Source organism: Lissotriton vulgaris, chromosome 12, assembly GCF_964263255.1.
Source record: "Lissotriton vulgaris chromosome 12, aLisVul1.2, whole genome shotgun sequence".
NCBI lineage: Eukaryota > Metazoa > Chordata > Amphibia > Caudata > Salamandridae > Lissotriton > Lissotriton vulgaris.
This window is the reverse complement of record NC_141700.1, coordinates 36,437,409-36,459,288: the sequence shown is the minus strand read 5'-3', so window position 1 is coordinate 36,459,288 and position 21,880 is coordinate 36,437,409. Positions and strand designations below refer to the sequence as shown.

The window sequence follows — 21,880 nt, the reverse complement described above, 5'->3', positions numbered from 1 at the left end:
CATTCATCCACCCATCTACCCATCATTCATCCACCCATCTTTTTACATATCCATCCATCTATCATTCATCCATCCACCCTTTCATCCATCCTTCATCCGTCCACCCTTTCATTCTTCCATCCATACCTCTATCCTTCACCAATATATCCTTCATCTATCTACCCTTTCATCCATCCATCCATCCATACATCCATACATCCATCAATCCATCATTCATCCATCCACCCTTTCATCCATCCATACATCCATCATTCATCCACCCTTTCATCCATCCATTCACCCTTCATTCATCCACCCATCTTTTTACACATCCATCCATCATTCATCCAACCACCCTTTCATCCATCCATTCTTCCGTCCACCCTTTCATCCTTCCATCCATACATCTATCCTTCACCAATCTATCCTTCATCCATCCACCCTTTATCCATCCACCCTTTCATCCTTCCATCATACATCCACCATTCATCCATCCACCCTTTCATTCATCCATCCACTCATCATTCATCCACCCACATTTTCATACATCCATCCATCCTTCAGCCTTTCATCCATCCATCCACCCACCCACCCATCATTCATTCATCCACCCACCTTTTCTGTGCCTCTCTCAATGGGGGGGGGGGGGGGAGATCAGTATCTCTCTGCGTCGTCTTCATTCTTCTTTCCCACTCATGGGAGGGCATCTCTGTGCCTCCCTGCTGGGGGCGGGGGACGTGTCACGGGACCCACAGCTCCAGGTGCGCAACATCCATTGAACTCAAAGGGCTACACTACAGCCACTCCTCCAGCACCCCGCCCCCCCGCCAGCTCCCCCCAGCTGGTGTATGTGAGCCCTGCTGTAACAGCTTCAGACACACACACACAGCCACACCCGAGTACTTGACAGGTCTTTAAAAGACCTTTTACTTGTTAATGAGGCGTTGATGTTTTTCACACCTTGGTGTGAATTAGGCATCCGCCGTGAGCACCCTCGATCAGCCCAATGCCAGGAACTGCACTCTGCAGAATCTGCGACCCCTTTCCCAGGACTCCACGACCCGCCTGGGGGTCGCGCCCCACAGAATGAAGACCGCTGCTGTAAAGTATCTTAAGTTGGACGAGGCGCAGCCGAGAGGGTGTCGCTACCTCCCTCGGTGATGCCAATGCCTCCTGCCAGTCAGTTGTCTAACTCACCTACATCTTTCTGCCAATTGTCTCAGATTTTTTTTTTTTTAAAGACCTTTATTGTACATTTCTAAAATGACACAGCAAACAGCCTACAACCTCCGTGGGCCGGCTGCGTTGAGTACAATTTTTGTTCAACGTTATCGGGAGTACACAGCCATTCAGCCGACAACCCTGGTGTCCGGCGGCGTGATAAAGGAAAATGCGTACATATCATACAGTGTGTATATCGGATAACTGATAGGTCTATGGTTTTTATGGTTTTGTTGATAGTCTTTGATATTGAATATGTGTCACCGGCCGTTCGTGATCGTAGGCAGTCGTGGTCAGCACCCATGTCAACAATAAACAGTGGAGATGTAAATAAGAAAATCATATATCAGTTGCGTTTTTCACAGCGTTATAGCGAGTACATAGATCAACTGTCAGTTGCACAAAGATAAAGGATTGGTCGTATGCAGTGGTGGAATCAGGAGGAGACCGTTGTATCCACAGTTGGTGTGCCTGATGTCTCGACATGCGTGTCGCCATCCGATATTGGTGTTAATGGTGGGGAGGTCAGTAGAAATAGTCGCAGTGTAGGACTGCCTGTGTACCCCAGGATAACATGTTCTCTGGTCATTCCCTGCAGTCCACGTGCAGTGTACCGTGCGTCATGTGCGCGCAAAGGAAATATTGAGTGCCAAGGGAGGCTCGATTACCAATATCACTTACACAAATTTTATAGCGTCTCATCAACAGTGAAAATGCCCTGGTTTTTTAACATAACCAGTGTATAAACAAGAATGTAAACTACATCAGGGGGAAGAGGGAGGAAAAAGACTAAATAAGGGTTGAGGCGTCCATATGCGTATAGATGGGGGGGGGGGTCGGGAGGGGGGGGGGGGAGTTGCAGCGGAGGTTAGGGTCCAATAATATGAGAGTGGGGTGAGAGTGTGGGGGAGGCGTGCGAAGGGTCAGCGTAAGAGTGTAAGGGCAGTGATATCAGGTTGCAGCAATTACGCCAGCAGCATGCAAAGCGTGGGGTGGGGTTCCCGTCTTGTGCGATGTGGGAAAGGGGAGAGTCAGCGTGACTGCGCCAAGTGTATAGAAAGGCGCTAATAACCTTGGGCGTGTGGGACGAGGGGCGTGGCGGGACTCGCGTCTGTGTCATAACTGCAGTTGGGGAAGGAGACAGTAGGCACTCGGGGTCACCGCTGTGTCCCATATCCGTGGGATGGTCCGAGAGAGGGCTATATCTCAAGTGATTCCCTGTGCTGGAAGGACTTTAGGATGTCATCCCAAAGCTGCGCAATGGGGAACTTCCTGAGCCCCGCCGTTTTTTCTCGGTGTAGGACCGTGCTCTCCGCTCGTGCCTAATTGGTGAAAGAGGTATACCAGTGCCGAATATGTGGGGGTTCACTGTTCTTCCAATGTTTGGTGAGCAGGCGTTTGGCCGTAATGAGTCCCAGGTCCCAAAACAGAGTCAGTACTTTGTTCAGTTTGGTCATCTTATAGAGTCCTAGGATGCAGGCCTCTCACGTGTGCGGTATGTCTTCGTCAGTGCATTGTGTCAGCAGTGCTGTGATCGCGTCCAAGTATGACTGGACGTTAGGGCACAGCCAGAGCATATGTAAGAAGTCCGCTCAAACCTGGGAGCATCTCTGATGGGCAGTGTCGGTGACCAAGAAATACTTATTGATCTTATCAGGCGACAGATAAGCGCGGTGCAAGATGTAGAATTGTATGACCTTGAAACGGGGGCTGCGCCGGACATTGGTTGGACTAACCAGTATCATTGCCCATTCCTTGTCTGTCCAGTCCCTCCCTCTATCTGTCGCCTATTTGTCCCTTAGTTGTAGGGTGGTATGCTGCGTGTGCATCAGGAGGGCTTCTGCCAACCAGTGCACTATGTGGGTGCCGTTGCCCATGACATGTAAGTATGTCACCCCAGGCAGCCATCAGCGTATGTACTAGAGACGCATGCAGTAGGAACTGTCCGGCCGGTAGGTCTGTGCGCGCAGTGAGTTCTGCAAAAGTAAGCAGGGCACCGTCTGCATAAAGGCCACCCAGCGTCTCCACACCCGCTTGTGTCCAACTCTCCAGCACAGCTTCCGTCATCACCCCAACTGCTTTGGGAGTACCCAGCAAGGGGAGCGTCAGGGCATACGGTGTCGTCGCTCGGGTAAGTCTCAGGCAGCGCAGGAAGCACTTGCGCGCCACTGCCTGGTGCAATTGCGAAGGGTCCGAGTCAGGGGATGGAACAGCGTGCACATTTGCGTTTGGGTCCAGGTAGTGGTGTTCGTGGCAGTATCCCCCAAGTTCTTGCCGCACAGCCTTCCCGATACCCATTGCTGCTGCGCTGCCAGGTAGTACCGCTCCACGTTGGGGACCGCCAGGCCCCCAGTTTCAGTGGACATGTACAATTTTGCCAGCGCCACACGGGGCCAGCCTGCATTCCAGATAAGGCCACGAAGCATCCGTCGAGTACATCCGATGGGTTCCTATAACTGTGGATTCCCAAATACCTGAAAGTGGTGAGGTACCATTGGAGTCTCTCGCCGCCCAGTCGGACATTGCACTCAGGCGTGTCCGGGCTAAAGGGGTAGGCACCTGATTTGGACCAGTTGACTCTTAATCCCGACATGTCTTCCGGAATATGTCGGTGAGAGATCTCGGGGTGTTGGTCAAATCTCTAACATATAGGAGCAGGTCGTCCGCATAAAGCGAGACTGTGTGGACACCATCTGCCATCGGGATTCCCCACTCTTCCCCTCCTGCCCGCAGTATCGTGGCCAGAGGTTCCATAGCCAGGGAAAAAAGCGGAGGTGACAGGGGGCATCCCTGTCTGGTACTCCTCCGCACTCGGACAGCAGCAGAAAGTAATCTGCCCGTGCGCACCCGGACGGTGGGTCTTCGGTACAGCAAGCTGACCATATCCGTGTAACCAGCCCCTAGGTCGTATTTCTCCATTCTGTTAGATATGGCTATTCTACGGAATCAAATGCCTTTTCGAGGTCCAGCACTAGCCACCCCGACCCCGGCCATTGCCGAGTGGCGTACTCTTGTATACGAAACAGACTACGGATATTATAAGGGGTGTGGCGTGTTGGAACAAAGCCGTTTTGGTCGTCGTGTACCAATGTCGGAACCAAAGGGGCTAGCCGCTGGGCTAGGGTAGATGCGAGTATTTTATAGTCTGTGTTCAAGAGGGCCAAGGGTCGATAAGAGCCCATGTGTGTGCCATCACTGCCAGGTTTAAGAATGGAAATAAGATTGGCTTCATTACGCGTGGGGGGGAAGGGAGAAATCTTCTGCGGCCGCCGCATACATTTTCAGCAGCTCAGGAATGAGGATATTCGAGCCGGCCTTCTAAAATTCGTCTGGTAGTCCGTCCGGGCCAGGGGATTTGCCATTGGACAGATTGAAAATGGCCACGCGGAGCTCCTCAGGTGTGAGCGATGCTCCGAGGTCGTCTTGCTGTGTGGCAGTCAGACGTGGCATTTGTAAGGTAGAGAGATATTCCACGATGTAAGGGTGGGGGACGCAGCGGCGGGAGCGATATAGGGCTTTGTAGTGGGCCGTGAAAGCTTCATGTATTTGGCGTTGCGTGTAGATCAATCCACCTCCATTGGTGCTTATCGCTGACACCAGCGCCGCGCGATCCTCCTGCGTGATTAGCCAGGCTAACAGCTTGCCAGGCTTGTCACGGAGATGGTGTGTGCGTGCTGAGTGGGCAGCGTAGTTAAGGTGTCAAAGGCGTTCCAAGAATTGTGCATGTTCCGCTCGCGCATCCGTCAGAGGGTCGTCCGCGCCACTGATCGCGTCTTGTTCTCGGTGGAGCAGGTAGGTTTCTACTCGCGTCAAGTCATCCTCTAGCTGCCTTTGCATGGGTCCCTGTGTGCCCAAGCAGTGTCCCCTGATCACAACCTTAAAGGCGTTCCATTCAACCTGGGGGGAGGACGCTGTGTCTGAGTTGTCCTCGAAATATTGCGCTGTTTGCGTGAGGAGGGAGTCTCGGAAGGTCTCATCTAGCTGGAGGGCCGGTTGCAGTCTCCAGGTAGGGATGGGTGGGTGTGGGCGTTCCCATGCTATGGCCAGGACATGTGGATTATGATCTGAGTGTGTGCGGCCCATGTATCGTGTATCAGTGATCATGGGAAGGCGTTCAGCAGACACCATGTATCTATCTAGTCGCACATGCAGGTTATGTGCACCCGAATAATATGAATATACTCGTGCAGCGGGGTTGTGTGTTCGCCATGCATCGTGTAAGTCCCATTGTGTGGCCCAGCTGACCAGCGCTTTCATGGCTCCGTGCGCCGGCGTGCTGGTGTGGGGTGGGGAGGAGCGGTCCAGCGTCGCGTCTAAGATACAGTTATAGTCTCCCCCCCCCCCCCCCCCCCCCCGATCTACGGGACGCCATGCCACGCCGCCAATATTGGGGAGTTTGGGGAGTACAAAGAGGCCAGTACCACCGGCTGGCCATCCAGCCTGCCCTGAACCACTACGAATCTGCCATCTGGGTCTATGTGGGAGTATGAGACTGCCCAAGGAGTCCCAGGTCGGTCCCACAGCAGTGTCCCGCGGGCGAATGAGGAGTATTCCGTAGCATATAACTGCCCAAGCCACCTACGGTGTAGTGTACGCACTTCCGCTTTGTTCAAATGTGTCTCTTGCAAATGTGCGATATGTATCCTGTGCCGTTTTAAATAAGAGTAGATCTGATACCTACGTGACGGTGTGTGCATGCCCCTGACATTCCAGGTACATATCTGTATCTCAGTCATGACCGTCGTCTAGGTAATTCCTATGCCCACCATCCGTCCCCAGCCCCTCGCACGTGGTCTCACCCAGACCTCCCGCACCCACCCTTGTCTCATGTCGGAACATAGCTGTGATTGTAGTAAGAAGTGACCCTCATAGGTGCAAAAAGGATGTGAATAGAAAAACACAATTAACCAAGAAAAGGCAATACAACAGAAAATGCCAAAAGGTCGGCTGCCTAACATGCCGCCGTCCAAATACTCAAGTGAGTTACTCAAACTATGCAGTTCTAGGGGGTGCTAGGCATTCGACACAAAAAGGCGAGTGAACAGTGTTATCCATGAAAGGGGTGTTGTCCCACCCCGGGCCGTAGATGAAAGGCCACAGCTAGCAGGCGTCGCCGGGGACTACGCCGCCCAGTTCCATAGGAAAAAATGTCTCTCCAATGCGATAGTCGAAGGGATAGGCCATGTGGGGGCCCACGTCTCCGGTAGAGCCGGGACATAAGCAGTCAAAGTATATGTAATACTGACAGGGGGAGAGCTGCTGCAGTGTCATATATCAAGTATGCGTAATGTCTGAAGATGTAACTCACTGCGTCAAGTCGCTGTCGTTCCCCAAGGACAAGGGACTCCCGTGTTTGTCGTTGTTGGACCCCACTCACTCCAAAGCGAGCAAGGATAGTACAGGTATGGCAGTGTTGGCCATGTGCCGTATGGGAGGGTTGTGGTGTTTTCTTCATTGGAGTAGATTCGCCGTCTGTGGTGTGACTTCGGGTGGGTCTGTAGATAGCTGAGAGTCTGGTATTCCGTAGATGGCCTCGTCGTCGCTCGGGAACGCATGTGGGCTAGCATGTAGGGCAGAGGACGGCGTCGGAGAGCCGCTGATTTCCGTGAATCTGCGGAGTGCATCTTGCTGTTCCTGTAAAACCAAATCCGCAGGCGGGGAGTGGGTTGTCGTCTCCTGCGTGTGGTTGGGTGTGGGCAATTTGCGCCTCCGGCGTCGCCTCGATCCTCGTAAGCGCGACATTGTGGTGGCCCCTTCTGTCTGCCGGGGTGCCTTGCTTACGCCGCCATCCAGCCAAGCCTCTACCTCCTCTGGGCTGGTGAAGAAGTGTGTTTTGTCCTGTGCCACTACTCTTAATTTGGCGGGGAAGAGGAGCGAGTACTTGAGGCCCGCCTGTCGCAGCCTCCGCTTTACTGCCAGGAAGGAGTGTCTCTGCCGTTGTACCTGGACGGTATAGTCGGGGGGAAAAACATTATCGTGGCGTTATCGATCTGGACCTCCCCGAGTTTCCTGGTTTCACGTCTGATCGTATCGCGATCTCTGTAGTTAAGGACGCGAAGAAGCAGCGGCCTGGGGTTGGAGCCCGGGGGGAGGGGCCTCGTGGGCACACGGTGTGCACGTTCCACCACAAAATATGGCGACAGCGTGCCTACGCGTCTTGTGGGGTCAGTCCCCTCCCATTTCTCTGGTATGCCCACCAGTCTGATGTTATTTCTTCGTGCCCGCCCTTCCGCATCCTCGGCACGGTCTTCCAGAAATTCGACCCTGTTGAGGAGGTCTTGCACGTGTTTGTCCATCTGGCTCACCCGGGGCTCCAGATCCGCCACCGCTCCCTCCAGTGTTTTAATGCGGTCCTTCATTTTTCTGTGGTCCGCCGGCAACCAATGGTGGAGGGTCCTCTCGGTAGGGCAGTGCAATGGTTCCAATGTGATCGTCACTAGGTCATCCCCACCGCAACCCTCTGCGGGTATCGCGGCCAGTGACGGCAACCACTCGGACAGGGGCCAAGAGGTACTTCAGGCGAGCGGGGCATACAGCTGGTGTGTCAGCGTCTCTTCGTGTTAGCGCGGTGCATGGCGCAGCTCACTCATTATCCCCACTATTGCACGCACACTGGAGCAAGCGTCTGGTTGGGGGCATGTAGTCTGTCTCACATGGGGGTGGTCGTTACCCCCCCGTCCCCCTTGGCACTCCGTCGCTGGTAGGAGTGGGGCATGCAGGACCACCAATCTCGGGGTGGTGGGGGGGGGGGGGGAGGCTCCCGCCGGCAACCAATGGTGGAGGGTCCTCTTGGTAGGGCAGCGGGGTGCCTCGGCGGTGGCCGTATCTCGTTGAGTTGAGTTCATGAGCTTGTGAAGGAGTGCCCTGTAAGTCTGTGTGCAGCCCAAGGACCACAGTGTTGACTCTTTCAGTGGGGTACGTAGCTTGACATTTGACGATTTTTGTCTCTGCTCCCTTATCCTCTTCCTTGCCCAAGCAGGTGTTGTTTTGGATGCAGTCATCCTATCTTTGGAAGAGCACCTGGTGCTATTCAGGTATCTCCGCCAGCCGGCGCATATCCATGTGGAACTGGAAGGGCGAGGGGATCAAACCCAGTGATCGTTCACCGGACACCCTGTTTCTGTATTCTATGACTTATCTATGATGGAAGGAAAAGATTACTCTGAAGTTGCAAATACGCCACCCACTCATTTCATGGTCGAATAGAATCTGTGTTGCTCACACATCACTATCCGCTGTAGTGGAGATTTTCTTTCCGAGGTCTCCGTGTGCTTTTGTTTCCTTTCTTGGCCTGGAGACCGGCCATGGTTGTGAAGGAAGTAAATTCACATGTTCTTGAACTTGTCGTCATTTTGAAGAATTTCACTGGTAGAAGAACGACTGGAGATTGTCCAGCCAGAGCAAGTATCTTTGTGTTAACTGATTGCTTATCTAACAACGGGTTGATTATGAACTTTATTGTGGTTCTTGTTGCCTTCTATATCACTTGGTGTGTTGTACTGCGTGTGTGTGAATGATTTACTTTATCCAATTAATGAGTGACTGACTACCAGTATTTTTGGTGCAACAAAATAAATACAGTTGTGCAAAATTTTTTTACTTGTCTTGTTTGGGTTTACAGGAGGGTAATCTATCATATTTGTTTTCTTTTAGAAGCGGCAGTCAGTCTCGCTCATCCCGAAGTCGATCCCGTTCCAGGTCTAGGTCCAGGTCAAAGTCTGCGTCACCAGGAAGGCGACGTCGGTCGAGGTCTCGGAGTGCCACTCCACCGTGAGTGTCAGCGCACCCATTTTGGAGGGCTGCCTGCCCTCGATTTGTTGGACATATTCGCATCTTCCTAAGTGTCATTGACCCCAGTGCTTGTCAGTTGTCCCCACTGTTAAATTGAATTTCCCCCCGTAAATACACTCCAGGGAGATTACTGATATTGGGAGACCCATCCATCCCCTGACCCTTCTAACGAAGTTTGTGGACAGTTTCAGGCCATGTTTGCATCAACTCTGATTTTTTTTATGAGCTTTTCTTGTGATTTCTGTTGTTAACTATGGGAATTCTGTTATTAAAACATGGTCTCCAATCCTTATTAATGCGTTCTTCTGCCATTCTTTTGGAATGTTTTTTTAAGTGCTTGGATGAATGGTTTGGGCGATAGCAATGCACCCCAAAGTCTTGTTTTATGATTGGAGTTGTGATGAGGCCTTTTCATTTTAATCTTAGGTCTGCTCCTGGTTTAGGGTCAGGTTCTGCCCCCCTAATACCAGACCATAGACTTGGAGAAGAAAATAAAGGGCATCAGATGTTGGTGAAAATGGGTAAGAGACATTCTGCTTTCCTCCACCCACTGCGGCTTCCAGCGCTGCACCGGCCCCTACATTCATTCTTGGTTTGGTTTCCAGTTAGCTCTGTGCAGCTTGTCTTCATTGTGGCTTTATTACAAATATGTAATCCCTTCAAATTGTGTCCCAGCTGTTTGTGATACTTAAATGGGGGCTCATCCTTCAAACCAAAAGACGGCATCGGGACCTAAAGGCTATTTCAAACATGTACTCACAGTTGGATGTTGAAAGTAGATGTGTCAGCAGTAGAAACTTGCCTTCCGACATGCTGTCTTTTGCCAAGTCCCCCGGGGGCTTCTACAGCCTCACCTTAGTCCCAGAGACGACTGCGAGCGGGTGGCCTCTCAGTTCACTGTCAGCGGCACCTGCCTTGAATTGATTTGAAATTTTTAACACCTGCAAATGCCCAATGGTTTCTTGGCGCTAACATTATCCTACTCCCAACCGAATATCATAAACTGGACAATAAGAGATATAGGGAAAGTGAGAACAGCCAAGGTTTTAAGTGTTTACGAAAGCGGAGGAAGTTAGCCTGACTCTTGAGATGCATGGGCAGTTAGTTCCAGAGTTTACAGGTGGAATAGACAAAACTGTGGCTGTCCCTTGAAGCTTGCTTTATTGTAAGAATGATCACTGAGCATGAGGCAGCGGATCATAGCAGTTTTTTTGGGGAGTACCACCTGAATTTACTTTTGAGATGCTCTGGCCCAGTTCTATGCAAGGCTTTGTGTGTGGTTGCCACCCTGCCTCACCGCAGAAGGTAGCTCCTACCGAAAGAACCTGTAAGTGTAGAATTTCATTGGCCTTTAACACAGTGCATACTTTCCTCTTTTGCATTTGAAGTAACAACTTTACACTGTTTAATTATCATGGTTGTTATCACTACAATTCTCTTGATGGAAAACGCGCTTGTGTTCAACATGCTGTATGTAGGTGATTAGAAATGGGTGAGTGCTTGACTAGACCGCTAGCTCTAAATCTCACAATGCTTTATTGACTAGATGCAGTGTACAAAGGGGTAGCCTGTGTGTGTGCGTGCTCCGCCTCCGCTACCATGTGAAGTGTCATTAGTGATTGTGTGCAATGCTTTGCATGTCTGTTGAGGAGACCTGCACCATGGGGCAACTTCTTACCACCAAAAGAAGACCAGTGCTGCTCCTTTTGATGGTAATAATATCACTCCTTGCGTCACGGGGCCTTTCATTTGTACCACACACTGTAATGCATGCACCTTGCATCCTACTGCAATGACCTCCTGTGTGTCCGTTTGTGGGGTTGACACTGGGTACTAAAAGTTCTGATTGATAGTACTTTGGATTAAGAGCATCTGCTCCTATAACAGGTGAGCTGTCAGCTGAACTGGTCGCTCCTATTCATTAAGTGAAAGTTTGCAAGTAAACAAATGGTAATACTTATATATGTGAATCATATTTACAAATTAGGCATAGATACCATCTTCTTGTGGCTGTAATTACCCTTAAGAAATTGGCCCAGGCATCTTTGGGCTAGTGACAGGGACTTCTTCAAGATTTTCAAATGTCAGAGCCATGGTCTCCTGTTGGGCCAAACCCGTAGTTCATTGTCCTTAAAAGTGACTTGTACATCAGGCCTCTGGGCACTCTGTACATGGGAATCGACCACTTAAGTCTAGTCCAAGACAAGTAGTCCATCATTGAGTTTGTGAGTGGTTAGCAGTTCTCAAACCTTTGTTTGAGATGAGCAGGAGGCCAGGCTCCACTAATCCTCAGAAAATACTGATACCTGTAGTGCAGCGCCTGGATATCCCCTAGGGTGATGAGCAGTGCTATACAAGTACTACTTGATTGATTGAAAAGAGGGCGGTTCTTGTTCAGCGGTGGGGTTTGCAAGGGCTGGAAAGCTGCAGGTAAGGTTTCTGAACAAGGGATACAGATTTTTGATGGAGCAGAGTAAGGGCCATATTTAGCTTGAATGTGATCGTTTTGACACTGACAGACATTTGCTGCATGCTGTGTACAGCCTTTTTCACAAGTTTGGTCGCAGTTGTGGCCATCTAAATTTGATCTGTGGTTCACCAAGAACATAGACTACTGTGCCACCCATCCAACTCATAGACTTTTTGTGGAAAGGCAGGCTTCATCTACTCAACTAAATACAAACCCACTTTTCCGTGTCGACACTGTAGGCTGGAGTGGCGCTGGTGGGCTAGGCGCTAAAGAACAAGGAATCCAGGACCCAATCAAAGGCGGGGATATACGCGACAAATGGGATCAGTATAAAGGCGTTGGAGTGTCCCTCGATGACCCCTATGAGAACTACCGCAGGAATAAAAGTTATTCCTTCATTGCCCGGATGAAAGCAAGAGATGAAAGTAAGTGGCTAGTGTGCAGATTGTCCTGAACACTTACCTGCAAAAACTGAATGTGTGTACTCAGGGGTTTCTTTTAATTACAAAGGCTTCCTGCGATTAGGCAGCCCTTGCCCAGAATGTTACCTATTTTTCTGTACTTTCTTTTGCCTTGGATTCTCCTGTGTCTTCTCAGTTTTTCTAGGCTATTTCAATATTTTTCCATCTTAGTCAGATTTCTGTCCAAATTTATTAACCTGTGTATTTACACATTCTCTCCCTTCTGCCAATGATTTTATTCTTCATCAACTATTCCATATCTGGGTAATTGATAAATGTATGTCACCAATACCTTTTTAATTCATAACATCTGCCAATATTTCGATTTTAATTTCAGTGCCTCCTTTTAATTTGTTTGCACTCCCTCTTGTGAATTATTTCTACACTGTTGAGTTCATTTTTTTATTTCCTTTTACATTTACGTATTCTCATCGGATGATGCCATAATCTCCTATTGTGTCCAAGCCATTAATTTCAAAACCCCTCTTCTATACATGAAAACAAATTCTAGAACCCTTTTTTCTGTTTAACATTTTTCTATTTCCTCATTTTTGGATAGATGAATTGTTGTCTATTATCTGATTTGTTAATTATGTCCATATACTGGGTTTTAGGTATTCCTCCTTGGAGAAACCCCTTCATGTTTTCTGTGGGCTGGATATATTGAATGTTCACAGACTGAAAGTAGCCTGTTGTAGCTGGAATAGAATAGTAGAATATAGCACTGTGCTCCTTTAAATTGTTGTGTCTTAGCCCCTTCCCTGTGTCTGTGTTTTTATTGCACATTGATCCTGTCTGACTGGCCCTTTTTTCAACTAACTTTGTGCTACAGTGTGAGTGACTTGCATTGTATACAGGGACCACTGACATAAAAGCGCTCTCACTCACTTCCTTGTTTCAAATAGTGATGTTTTTTCAAGAGGGTTCACCTGGCGATGGGCACATTGGCTTAAAAGTACTCAACCATGTTGAAAGGCGTGGAGATGTTGTGTCCTCTGTGGAAAGCTGGCCCCTCCCCAGCATATCGATTACAATTAGCTTAAAAACTCTTGGCTCCATTAAATTGCCTTCAGTGACAAGGGATTAGTTGCCAACTTAGCTTTCGTATTGCTAAGATGTCCCACGCCAAAACCTATTGGCCAAGTTCATGCACCTTGCTGGCCCAAGTCTTTATCTGACGGATACACAGTGACTTCTATCACAGTTTGCCTTTTCTTTTATACTTTAGAAACATTTCCTTTTCAGTACTTGGACTGTGGGCTCTGTGACCATTGGACATTGCTGGTGAACGTTATGCTGCAGTGAAAAAAGCTATACTTGCAATGTCTGCATACTGTTTCTGAAATAATTCTTAAAAGGTCTTTGTTGCTGAAGATTGTTTTGTTCCTTTCAAGTTGTTCGAAGTGCCATGCTGTTGGTTAAAAACTTAAAATGTGGTTGAAGTGGCTCCAACATTTTGTTATCTAGCAAATTTTCACCTAGTAAATTGTGGGGTCAGCTTTGGATCTAGGAGCTGCGGCGTGTGACTGCAGTCTGCTCTTCCACGTTAAGCCCTGTAGTGCCTTCACAGCTCTGAAGTACAGTTACTGATTTGCAAAAGTGCCCCAGTGTTGCTGAAATTTTTTTAAGCAAACATTAGGTGCCTCCTTGTAATTCCTAAACCTACTTTGAGGTGCCATGGCCTAATTTAGACAAAGGTGTTGTAGAGGCAAGAGGCATGTCACATGCCCTAGGACCTAATACTGCATCTGCTATTTCCTGAATACCATACAGTGCAAACCTAATGCTGGATAAGTACGCTGGGAGCAGAATCAAACAGCTAGTCATGAAGTACCATTCAGATATGTCTTGAGGGACTCTTCAGAGCTTGTTGAGCTCATCTCAGGACTATCTGGGCTTTCCAGAAGTGGAGATGACCCAGGCAGCAATTTTCAGAAAGGCTGCAAGCCGAGCTCCAACTTCCTGTCAATCTCCGTTAAAAGATTTTGGGGGTTGCCGCTGTCAAGCTGGCTTATCAGGGGTGTCTTCTGGTATGTGAGGAGCATACCCATGTCCAGGGCAATTCCCCAGTGGTATCTGTTGATGCCCGATGTTCTGGTTCAAACTATCCTAGGTAAGCACAAGTCCTAAATAAGGAAGGGTGAATGTTTTTTAAAGGCTATGAAAAGTAAGCAAGCCCCTAATATATCACAGCAATCTTTTACCACTCGCTCTTTGCACATATGGGTGTACGGGACCGGACCTCCCTGTTTTATTTAAAGCAAATTTCGATTATTGTTCACTTCGTGCACTATTAAGAAGAGCCCATTCAGTAAATAAAATGTGCATAAGTGAAGTTAATAGTTAGGAGCAACCAGACTTTTCAGGAAGAAAGGGTATTACTGCACCACAAGATCTTTCGTATCTACTGTGGACTGCCTCCCTAGGGACCAGGAAGAAAGATGAATACCCTTTATAATAAGCCTCCCACCCCATGAGAAGGCGGGAACGAGCAGTCGTCATTCTAGATCAATAACAATTTCCCTCTCTCCAAGATAATGTGCTGTCCAGGATTAATCTCACGTGGACCAAGCATAGTGCTTGTAAATGATCTGCTTTTAGGGGAGTGTTGATTCCTTGGTTCATGTTACAAAGTGTGTTTGCAAAAGTCTGGCTCTGAAGTGCAGCTGTTTCATCCTTGGGCGTTCTCACAGATACTGAGTCTAGAGTCCGTGAATGAAGCTTGCATTTTTTCAGTCCTACACGGATTCGGCCTAGAATTGAACGCTTGGTGTTGATCGTGTAAGGGGGACAACAAATGAGCCAGATTCCAAATGTATTAATGAACCATGTCTTGATGACCTGTAGTCTAGGCGAGGTTCTTCAACAAAGGTTGGACCTGAGCAGGGATTTATGACCTGATCGTGCAGAGAAATTCCTCTCCTGTTAAATCTGACCGGCCCACCCTCCATAATGACCCAAAAGTATCCATCAGTACCGTCCTGAATGGGCTAGAGAAACAAGCATTTACAATGCAATGGTCTTGGCATTATTAAAGGTAGAGCTATTGGCATTGCTCATGACTTTTTTTTTTAATGAAATAAATGGCATTGTCATTAACATTGCCAATAGCTTAATCGTTAAATAAATAGCATTGTCATTTACAATGCCAATAGCAGCAGTGTCCTCACTCAGCAGTAGCCCTAGGCTGCAGCAGTGTCCTAGCTCACCAGGGGCCATAGGGTGCAGCAGTGTCCTCACTCAGCAGTCCCCCTAGGCTGCAGCAGTGTCCTCACTCACCAGTGCCCCTAGGCTGCAGCAGTGTCCTAGCTCACCAGTGGCCATAGGGTGCAGCAGTGTCCTCACTCATCAGTGCCCCTAGGCTGCAGCAGTGTCCTCACTCACCAGTGCCCCTAGGCAGGAGCAGTGTCCTCACTCACCAGTGCCCCTAGGCTGCAGCAGTGTCCTAGCTCACCAGTGGCCATAGGGTGCAGCAGTGTCCTCACTCAACAGTGGCCCTAGGATGCAGCAATGTCCTCACTCACCAGTGCCCCTAGGCTGCAGCAGTGTCCTAGCTCACCAGTGGCCATAGGGTGCAGCAGTGTCCTCTCTCAGCAGTGCCCCTAGGCTGCAGCAGTGTCCTCACTCACCAGTGGCCCTAGGCTTCAAAAGAGTCCTAGCTTACCAGTGGCCTTAGGCTGCAGCGTAGTTCTCACCGGTCAGTGGCCCTAGGCTGCAGCAGTGTTCTGGCTCACCGGTGGCCCTAAGCTGCAGCAGTGTTCACTCACCAGTGGCCCACGGCTGCAACAGTGTGCTTGCTCACCAGTGGCCCTAGGCTGCTGAGGGGTTCTCACTCACCAGTGGCCCTAGGCAACAACAGAGTCCTCGCTCACCAGTGGCCCTAGGCAGCAGCAGTGTCCTAGCTTACCAGTTGCCTTAGGCTGCAGCAGAGTTCTCACCTATCAGTGACCCGAGGCTGCAGCAGTGTTCTGGCTCATCAGTGGCCCTAGGCTGCAACACAGTCCTCGCTCAACAGTGGCCTTTGGCTACATCTGATTCTCCCTCGTCAGTGGCCCTAGGCCGCAGCAGTGTCCTAGCTTACCAGTGGCCTCGGGCTGCAGCAGTGTCCTCACTCACCAGTGGCCCTGGGCTGCAGCACTACCCTCACTCACCAGCGGCCCTAGGCAGCAGCAGTATCCTCCTTCACCAGTGGCCCTAGGCAGCAGCAGTACCGTCATTTACCAGTGACCCTGGCAGCAGCTGTATGCTCATTCACCAGTGGCCCTAGGCAGAAGCTGTGCCCTCACTCGCCAATGGCCCTAGACTGCTGTAGAATTCCAATCCATTAACCCATTAGTAACCACTGGGCTGAAAAAGAGCCTTCGCCTACCGGTGCCCCCATGGTGCAGCAGGGTGCGCCGCCACCAGTGCCCCCTGGGCTTCAGCAATCGTTAAATCAGGCACTGCTCCCCTAGCCTGCTGCAGTACCCGCTCCATCTGTATCCCCCAAGCACTAGCCCCTGTACTGCAGGCGTGCCCCCCTCCCTTCCACCAGTGGCCCCTGGGTTACAGCAGTGAGTATCCTCAGCCAAGTATTTCTAGGCTGCAGCAGTGACACCCCCGGCCAGTGGCCTCCAGGATGCAGAAGTGACTCTTCCCATCCAGCACAGGGACCCTAGAATGCTAGTGCCTAGATACATGTGTTCCTCAGCTGTTTGTCCGAAAGCACTAGCTCCTGTTCTGCCAGTGGCAGTGGTGCAGCAAAGCCCCCCCCCACCCCCCACCTTTGGGATGCAGCCGTGTCCTCGCCTTGGGTGGTCCTACCCTGCAACAGATACTTCCCCGGGCAGTGTTCCCTACATTGCAGTAGTCCGTGTTCCCTACATTGCAGTAGTCCGTGTTCCCAATCCCCAATCCAGCACCGATTCCCCTAGGCTGCTAGTGCCTAGATCCTCTTGGTTTTCAGCTGTATCCCCGCAAGCGCTATCCCCTGTACCTGGGCGCATGTCCTCCAGAATTAGTCAGTACTCAGCAGAGGGCACAGCAGTGCTCTGCTTTTACTGCCCGAACAGAGCAGCGTGTGGTTTGACAGTACTGGCGGGTGTGAGCCGCATCGTTTTCTGAGCAGTGCTGTCCTGCGGGGATTGTTCGCGTGCGCAACACTTGAGGGCAGTGGGCGGATGTTAAGTCACGCTGTGTGGCGACACCCAAGCCTTGGAAGTGAAGGCCGGTTTTGGGCACCTGTCACCCTCCCCACCTGTGCTGCCTGTTGCCCTAAAGATGCGTCCAACTCCAAGGCTGTCTGCGGAGCCCAACGCGAGGCGAGTTGGGGTCTTATTTGGTCTTACGAAGGGGTTCGGGACACAGAGGGCACCGGTGCAAGCCTAGACCTGCCCGCCAGTGGCCGCCGAGCCGCCCTCGCTCACAAGCCACCCCATGAGCCTTCCTTCTCACGGGGCGGTACAGTGGCCCTTGGCCACGGCGTCAGATGCAACTTACTAGACACCAATCAGGGGAATGTCTGCTATGAGTTCAGTAGGTACAGTGGCACCGGGGCACAGAATCGCGGGACTCTGCACCTGAAGCATTTATGTTATACTACATAAGAGACAGAACCGGGAAATCTGCGTGCTTCCATAAGTGCCCATCGTACCCTTGCAGGCACTAGTTCGGATGCCAATAGTGCAACAGCTGCATGGGGCGTGCAGCTGCTGTAGGACCCCCAAAGATTGGCCATCATTGGGCGTGCATAATGCACACTTTTTCTTTTTAGGTTTCCATTTAGCAACCAAAATAAAATAAAATGGCAACTGTTGACTTCTATTTCCTTAAATACTAAGCGATTTCAGCCGCCAGTGCTCCATGCGGCTCAACCCTACCGCCGCTCCGGGCCCATCGGGCTGTTTACTTTCCAGAGCCTGGTCTCCATGAAGTCCCACGGGCCACTGATACGTCACAGATGCGGACGAGCGACAAGGCGCCCCACCCAACCGCCACCCTCACAGACGCGCCTTCAACGAGCCTTTGGCACCTCCATAAAGCAGCAAAATCGGAGTAAGTGCATCGGTCTCCCAGCGTCCAGAGTCAATCAAATCCTTCAGCCTCACATGACCAACCACACCTTAAGTTTTTCTACCGGGCACTCTGGTCGCCATTTTATCACTTCGGCTGCCATCTTCCGTGAGATGTCCGGGCCCCTGACTCCCTCTCCCGGTCAACCTTTCACACCGCCGAGGTCACATAGCTGCACCCAAGCTTACCTACTCAGTGTCCAGCTCGAACGTATCTGAAACCACGCAGAGATCAGTGGGCCTTTGGCTGGGATTTCAGAAGAGCAGCAGCTCCGCAGAGCACCCCGGCTGCCTCGCGCTCAACGTGCATCGCCATGCATACGTCATGACCGGGAAAAGGGGCCCGGAGCCCGGGATTTCAGGCACGGGCCTCTGATATTGGGGGCAGGCACGGGAAGGGGCTGAAGCACCACCATCTTTCTCCGAGAGGCAAAGTAGAAATGCCTCGAGAAAGCAGGGTAATATTTCGGATTGAGGGGTGTGTTTACGTTCTCTCCTCTTCCCATTGGCTGGAAGGTAAAATTCCAGCTAATGGGAAGAGGAGAGGAAGTAAATAGAAAGAAACAAAAAAACACACCCCTCAATCCGAAAAAGACAGGGCTTGAAACAAGTGACTCCCTTCTCCTCCAATGGCTGGCCTCCGTTTAGGAAGCCAGCCAATGGAGAAGAGGGGCGGGTTCCAAGCCCTCTAACTCCAAAACATGAAATCTTCGGGACTCTGCCCACTGCTTCGCAGTGCGACGGTCCCTCGACCTAAAAACAGCTGTGAGGGCAAAAAATCATAGCAAGTCCTGCAAATGGATTTAGATACCACTTGTTTTACGGTACCTAGTTCAGTGAGTGAGAAACTTTCTCCTGTCTTCAAACCCAAGTTTCAGCAAGAGGTGGGCAGGTGCGTTTAGCCTTTTCAGAAGACCTTTTCCTCATATGTTTGAGATGACTAGTAGGAGGGGTACCAAAAGAGAACAAAGTCAAGATGAGTTTGGCACTGATCTTTCCTGGCCCACTGATGGTTATCTTCGATGTGCACATTCATAGTGAGTGAGTTCCATAGTTGGGCCCCTACTGCAGCAAAGTATCTACCTCCTTTCTAACTGCTGAAGTTTGGCCACCCATTAGAGCTGTTTGTTGGGGATGTTGTGCCCTTTTCATCCAGGTGATTGTGGGAAAAGCAGAGAGATTTGAAAGTAACCTGATGTCAGAAAGCTGTTGTAGTAAGCAGAGGCGGACTGGCATCATGATAAGTAGCGTATTTATAAACCGGCTTCCCGGTTTAATGTGTTGTTTTAAAACATTTCTGTTTGTATTTATCCAAATTTATTTTTGGGCCATTTTATTGGTATTTAGCCCTATTTATTTTATTGTTTGAAAATAAATGTGGTCATAAAATGGTATATTTCCACATTTATTTAAATGATAAACGTGCACTCCTACTTTGATTGCTGTTGATTTTTAGCAAATTAAGCCAAATATTACAATACACAGAGAAGTAAGTATTACCATTGTATACAAATATATGTTAACATATGCCTGTATTTAATGTAACCTCATCATGTTTTTAAATCCCTATGGTGTCTATCTGCTCAGCAGTTGCCCTGGAATTCATGAAGGACAAGAAGAGTCACTCTCAAGAAGCACTATTTTCTGTAGTTTTCTGCTTTTAAAAATAAGTACAGACAGGAAATAGATGGTTTTCTGTATTTATTTGTTAAAATCTGTAAAACGGTAAACTGAAAGCCTTATTTATAAACTTTACCATGTGCTTTACTCTTAGAGTAAGGTTGGGTGGTCGAACTTTGGAGCAGCTATCCATGCCTTGCAGTCAATTCATCATTAAATAGTTTCCATCCGAGATAGCTAAGAACATAAAGGTATAATCTTCTGAGTATAGTTGTGGTGTGGACTATATCCATGAACGCAACTTTTTGAAATCACCCCATGTTAATCAACATTAATCGAACGCAGCATTCTGTGTCACTCGAAGAACTTCTTGCTGCTGTGCGCAGCCAGTAAGTAAATGAAGAGCAGCAAACATATTTCAAGCATTAAAAAAATGAATAGTTAGCAGGACATAAGGCAGACATTTATTGCCCATGTATGGAGGCAGTAGATTCTTCCTAAGTGGCAACCCATGTCTCCCAACTGTAGCCCCTTTGGATGACTCTGCACCCACTCATCCAGACTTTCCCTTTTTTCTGTAAGACAGCGAGGACAACATACCATTCAAGAGCTTTAAATGTTTCTAGAGTCATGTGGTACATTGTAGAGCTAGCAGCCAAGTTGTGGCAGACACATCCTTCAAAATATTATCAAACATGAACACACCTTATGATAATGGGTCAAATTCTCAAGTAATATTTGGATATTACCAGTACCCTCAAGGAGAACATTCAGGGAGTGGTAAACCATCTAAGAATGATGGGGACAAATCATCACTGCTAGTGGCCGCCTGCTAAATTGTTGGAATGATTGAAGACTGGTGGCCTTGTGGTACTCTGGCCTGGTGGATATTCTGAAAGTAAAGCAGTATGGTCTCGGAATCTTCAGCAGGCGTTGACGGTCTCCATCCTGCTATTCCCCACTACCACGATCCATTCTCTGACTGTCATTGCTTATGTTTCTTTTGTTTTACTCACTCTTTGTGCTTTACCTTTCCTACTCCTTAGATTTCAAGGCAGGAGGCCCGTTCCCAGCCGGCGCCACGCCGCCTGCAGGTGGTAAGTTGTCTTTGTTATGCTACTGCTCAGTTTCAGTTCACCCACAAAAAGCAAAAGTCTACCCGAAGAGGCTTACATACTATCATGGTGCTTCATTTTGGGACTTTTGCTGTGAAACCACATTCACGCTGTTGATAATAGTAAGTGATTTTTTTTCTTCTTCCTGTCCGCTTGCTGCTATGCAGCCGGAGTTTTTATTTTTGTGGCTTTCATTTTTGCCTTCTCATTGTTTTCTTCAGGAAATGGTTACTCTAGTCTGCAAAGCTGGACCTAGTTATATCTTATAGTTTAGTCAATTCATGTGAGCAACTCCAGTTTGTTTTCAAACTGTGCCACCCAACTGCTTGCAAAATAGTGGGGAGCAGTAGCCTTTTGAATTCTTAAACCCATTATTCACTGGGGTGTTTTCACAGTGGATTCAGGGCATCCTTTTGTTTGGTGTTCATTGCATTGCATTGCAGGACAGTCACACTGCTGCAAGGACAGCAGCTTAGCCGTGGCCGCACCAATGCCTGTACCAATAGTCTACCATGGTGGTCGGGTAATTGAGACCAGTTACCCGAGTGACCCCCATCCTATTCACAGGAAATGGCAGGTTGGGTGACTCCTATGGATTGCTGCCAGCCCTGCACGGGCTATCCTTCACGTCCCTAACTTATTTCAGGCATTCCTACTGCTTTGATAATTTACTAGTAGTGTTTTGACCAATTAAAAATTCCTGTTGTTGATTCACCAGATGCTGAAACGAAGGATGGCAGGCTAAAGGCTATTTCATGGTTATTTAAGCCTCATGTTTTTAGGAATAAAATGTTTAGTTGTAGAGTTTTAGGACACGCCAAAGGTTTCATGATCTCATTAGCAGGTCTTTGGAATTTGCTGAATTGCATAGTTGTGTGCAAGATTTTTATTGCATGACAAACTATTGTAGGCCTTCTTGGCTCATGGCCCACCTAGGATAAAAGATGGCAGTGGCATTGCTTTCTGGTAGGGCACTTAAGACTCCTAATCATGTCTGACTCTCACAGGCCCTCGGATCTTAAAGCAGACCTAACGCATGTGCTGGTTAGGTTCATGGTTCCCTACTATACCTTGCGACACTGTAGGAGATGTTACGAAAAATAGCGAATCTGAGATTGAAGATTCGTGAGGCATGGAAATGCAGTAAATATGAACTCAGAAAAGGCTTTCTTG

General features: G+C 49.2%; 1 protein-coding gene across 7 annotated transcripts in view; it reads left to right on the top strand.

Annotated features, from left to right (window-relative positions):
- The window catches only part of CHERP (calcium homeostasis endoplasmic reticulum protein), a 138,802-nt gene that overhangs the window by 94,986 nt on the left and 21,936 nt on the right, over positions 1 to 21,880 (top strand). For all 7 annotated transcript variants that reach the window (XM_086946929.1, XM_086946930.1, XM_086946928.1 and 4 more), the window contains 4 exons: positions 8,854 to 8,970; positions 9,418 to 9,512; positions 11,701 to 11,886; positions 20,639 to 20,689. In XM_086946929.1, the coding sequence (XP_086803055.1) occupies positions 8,854 to 8,970; positions 9,418 to 9,512; positions 11,701 to 11,886; positions 20,639 to 20,689 (449 nt within the window). The remainder of the gene's footprint in view (positions 1 to 8,853; positions 8,971 to 9,417; positions 9,513 to 11,700; positions 11,887 to 20,638; positions 20,690 to 21,880) is intronic.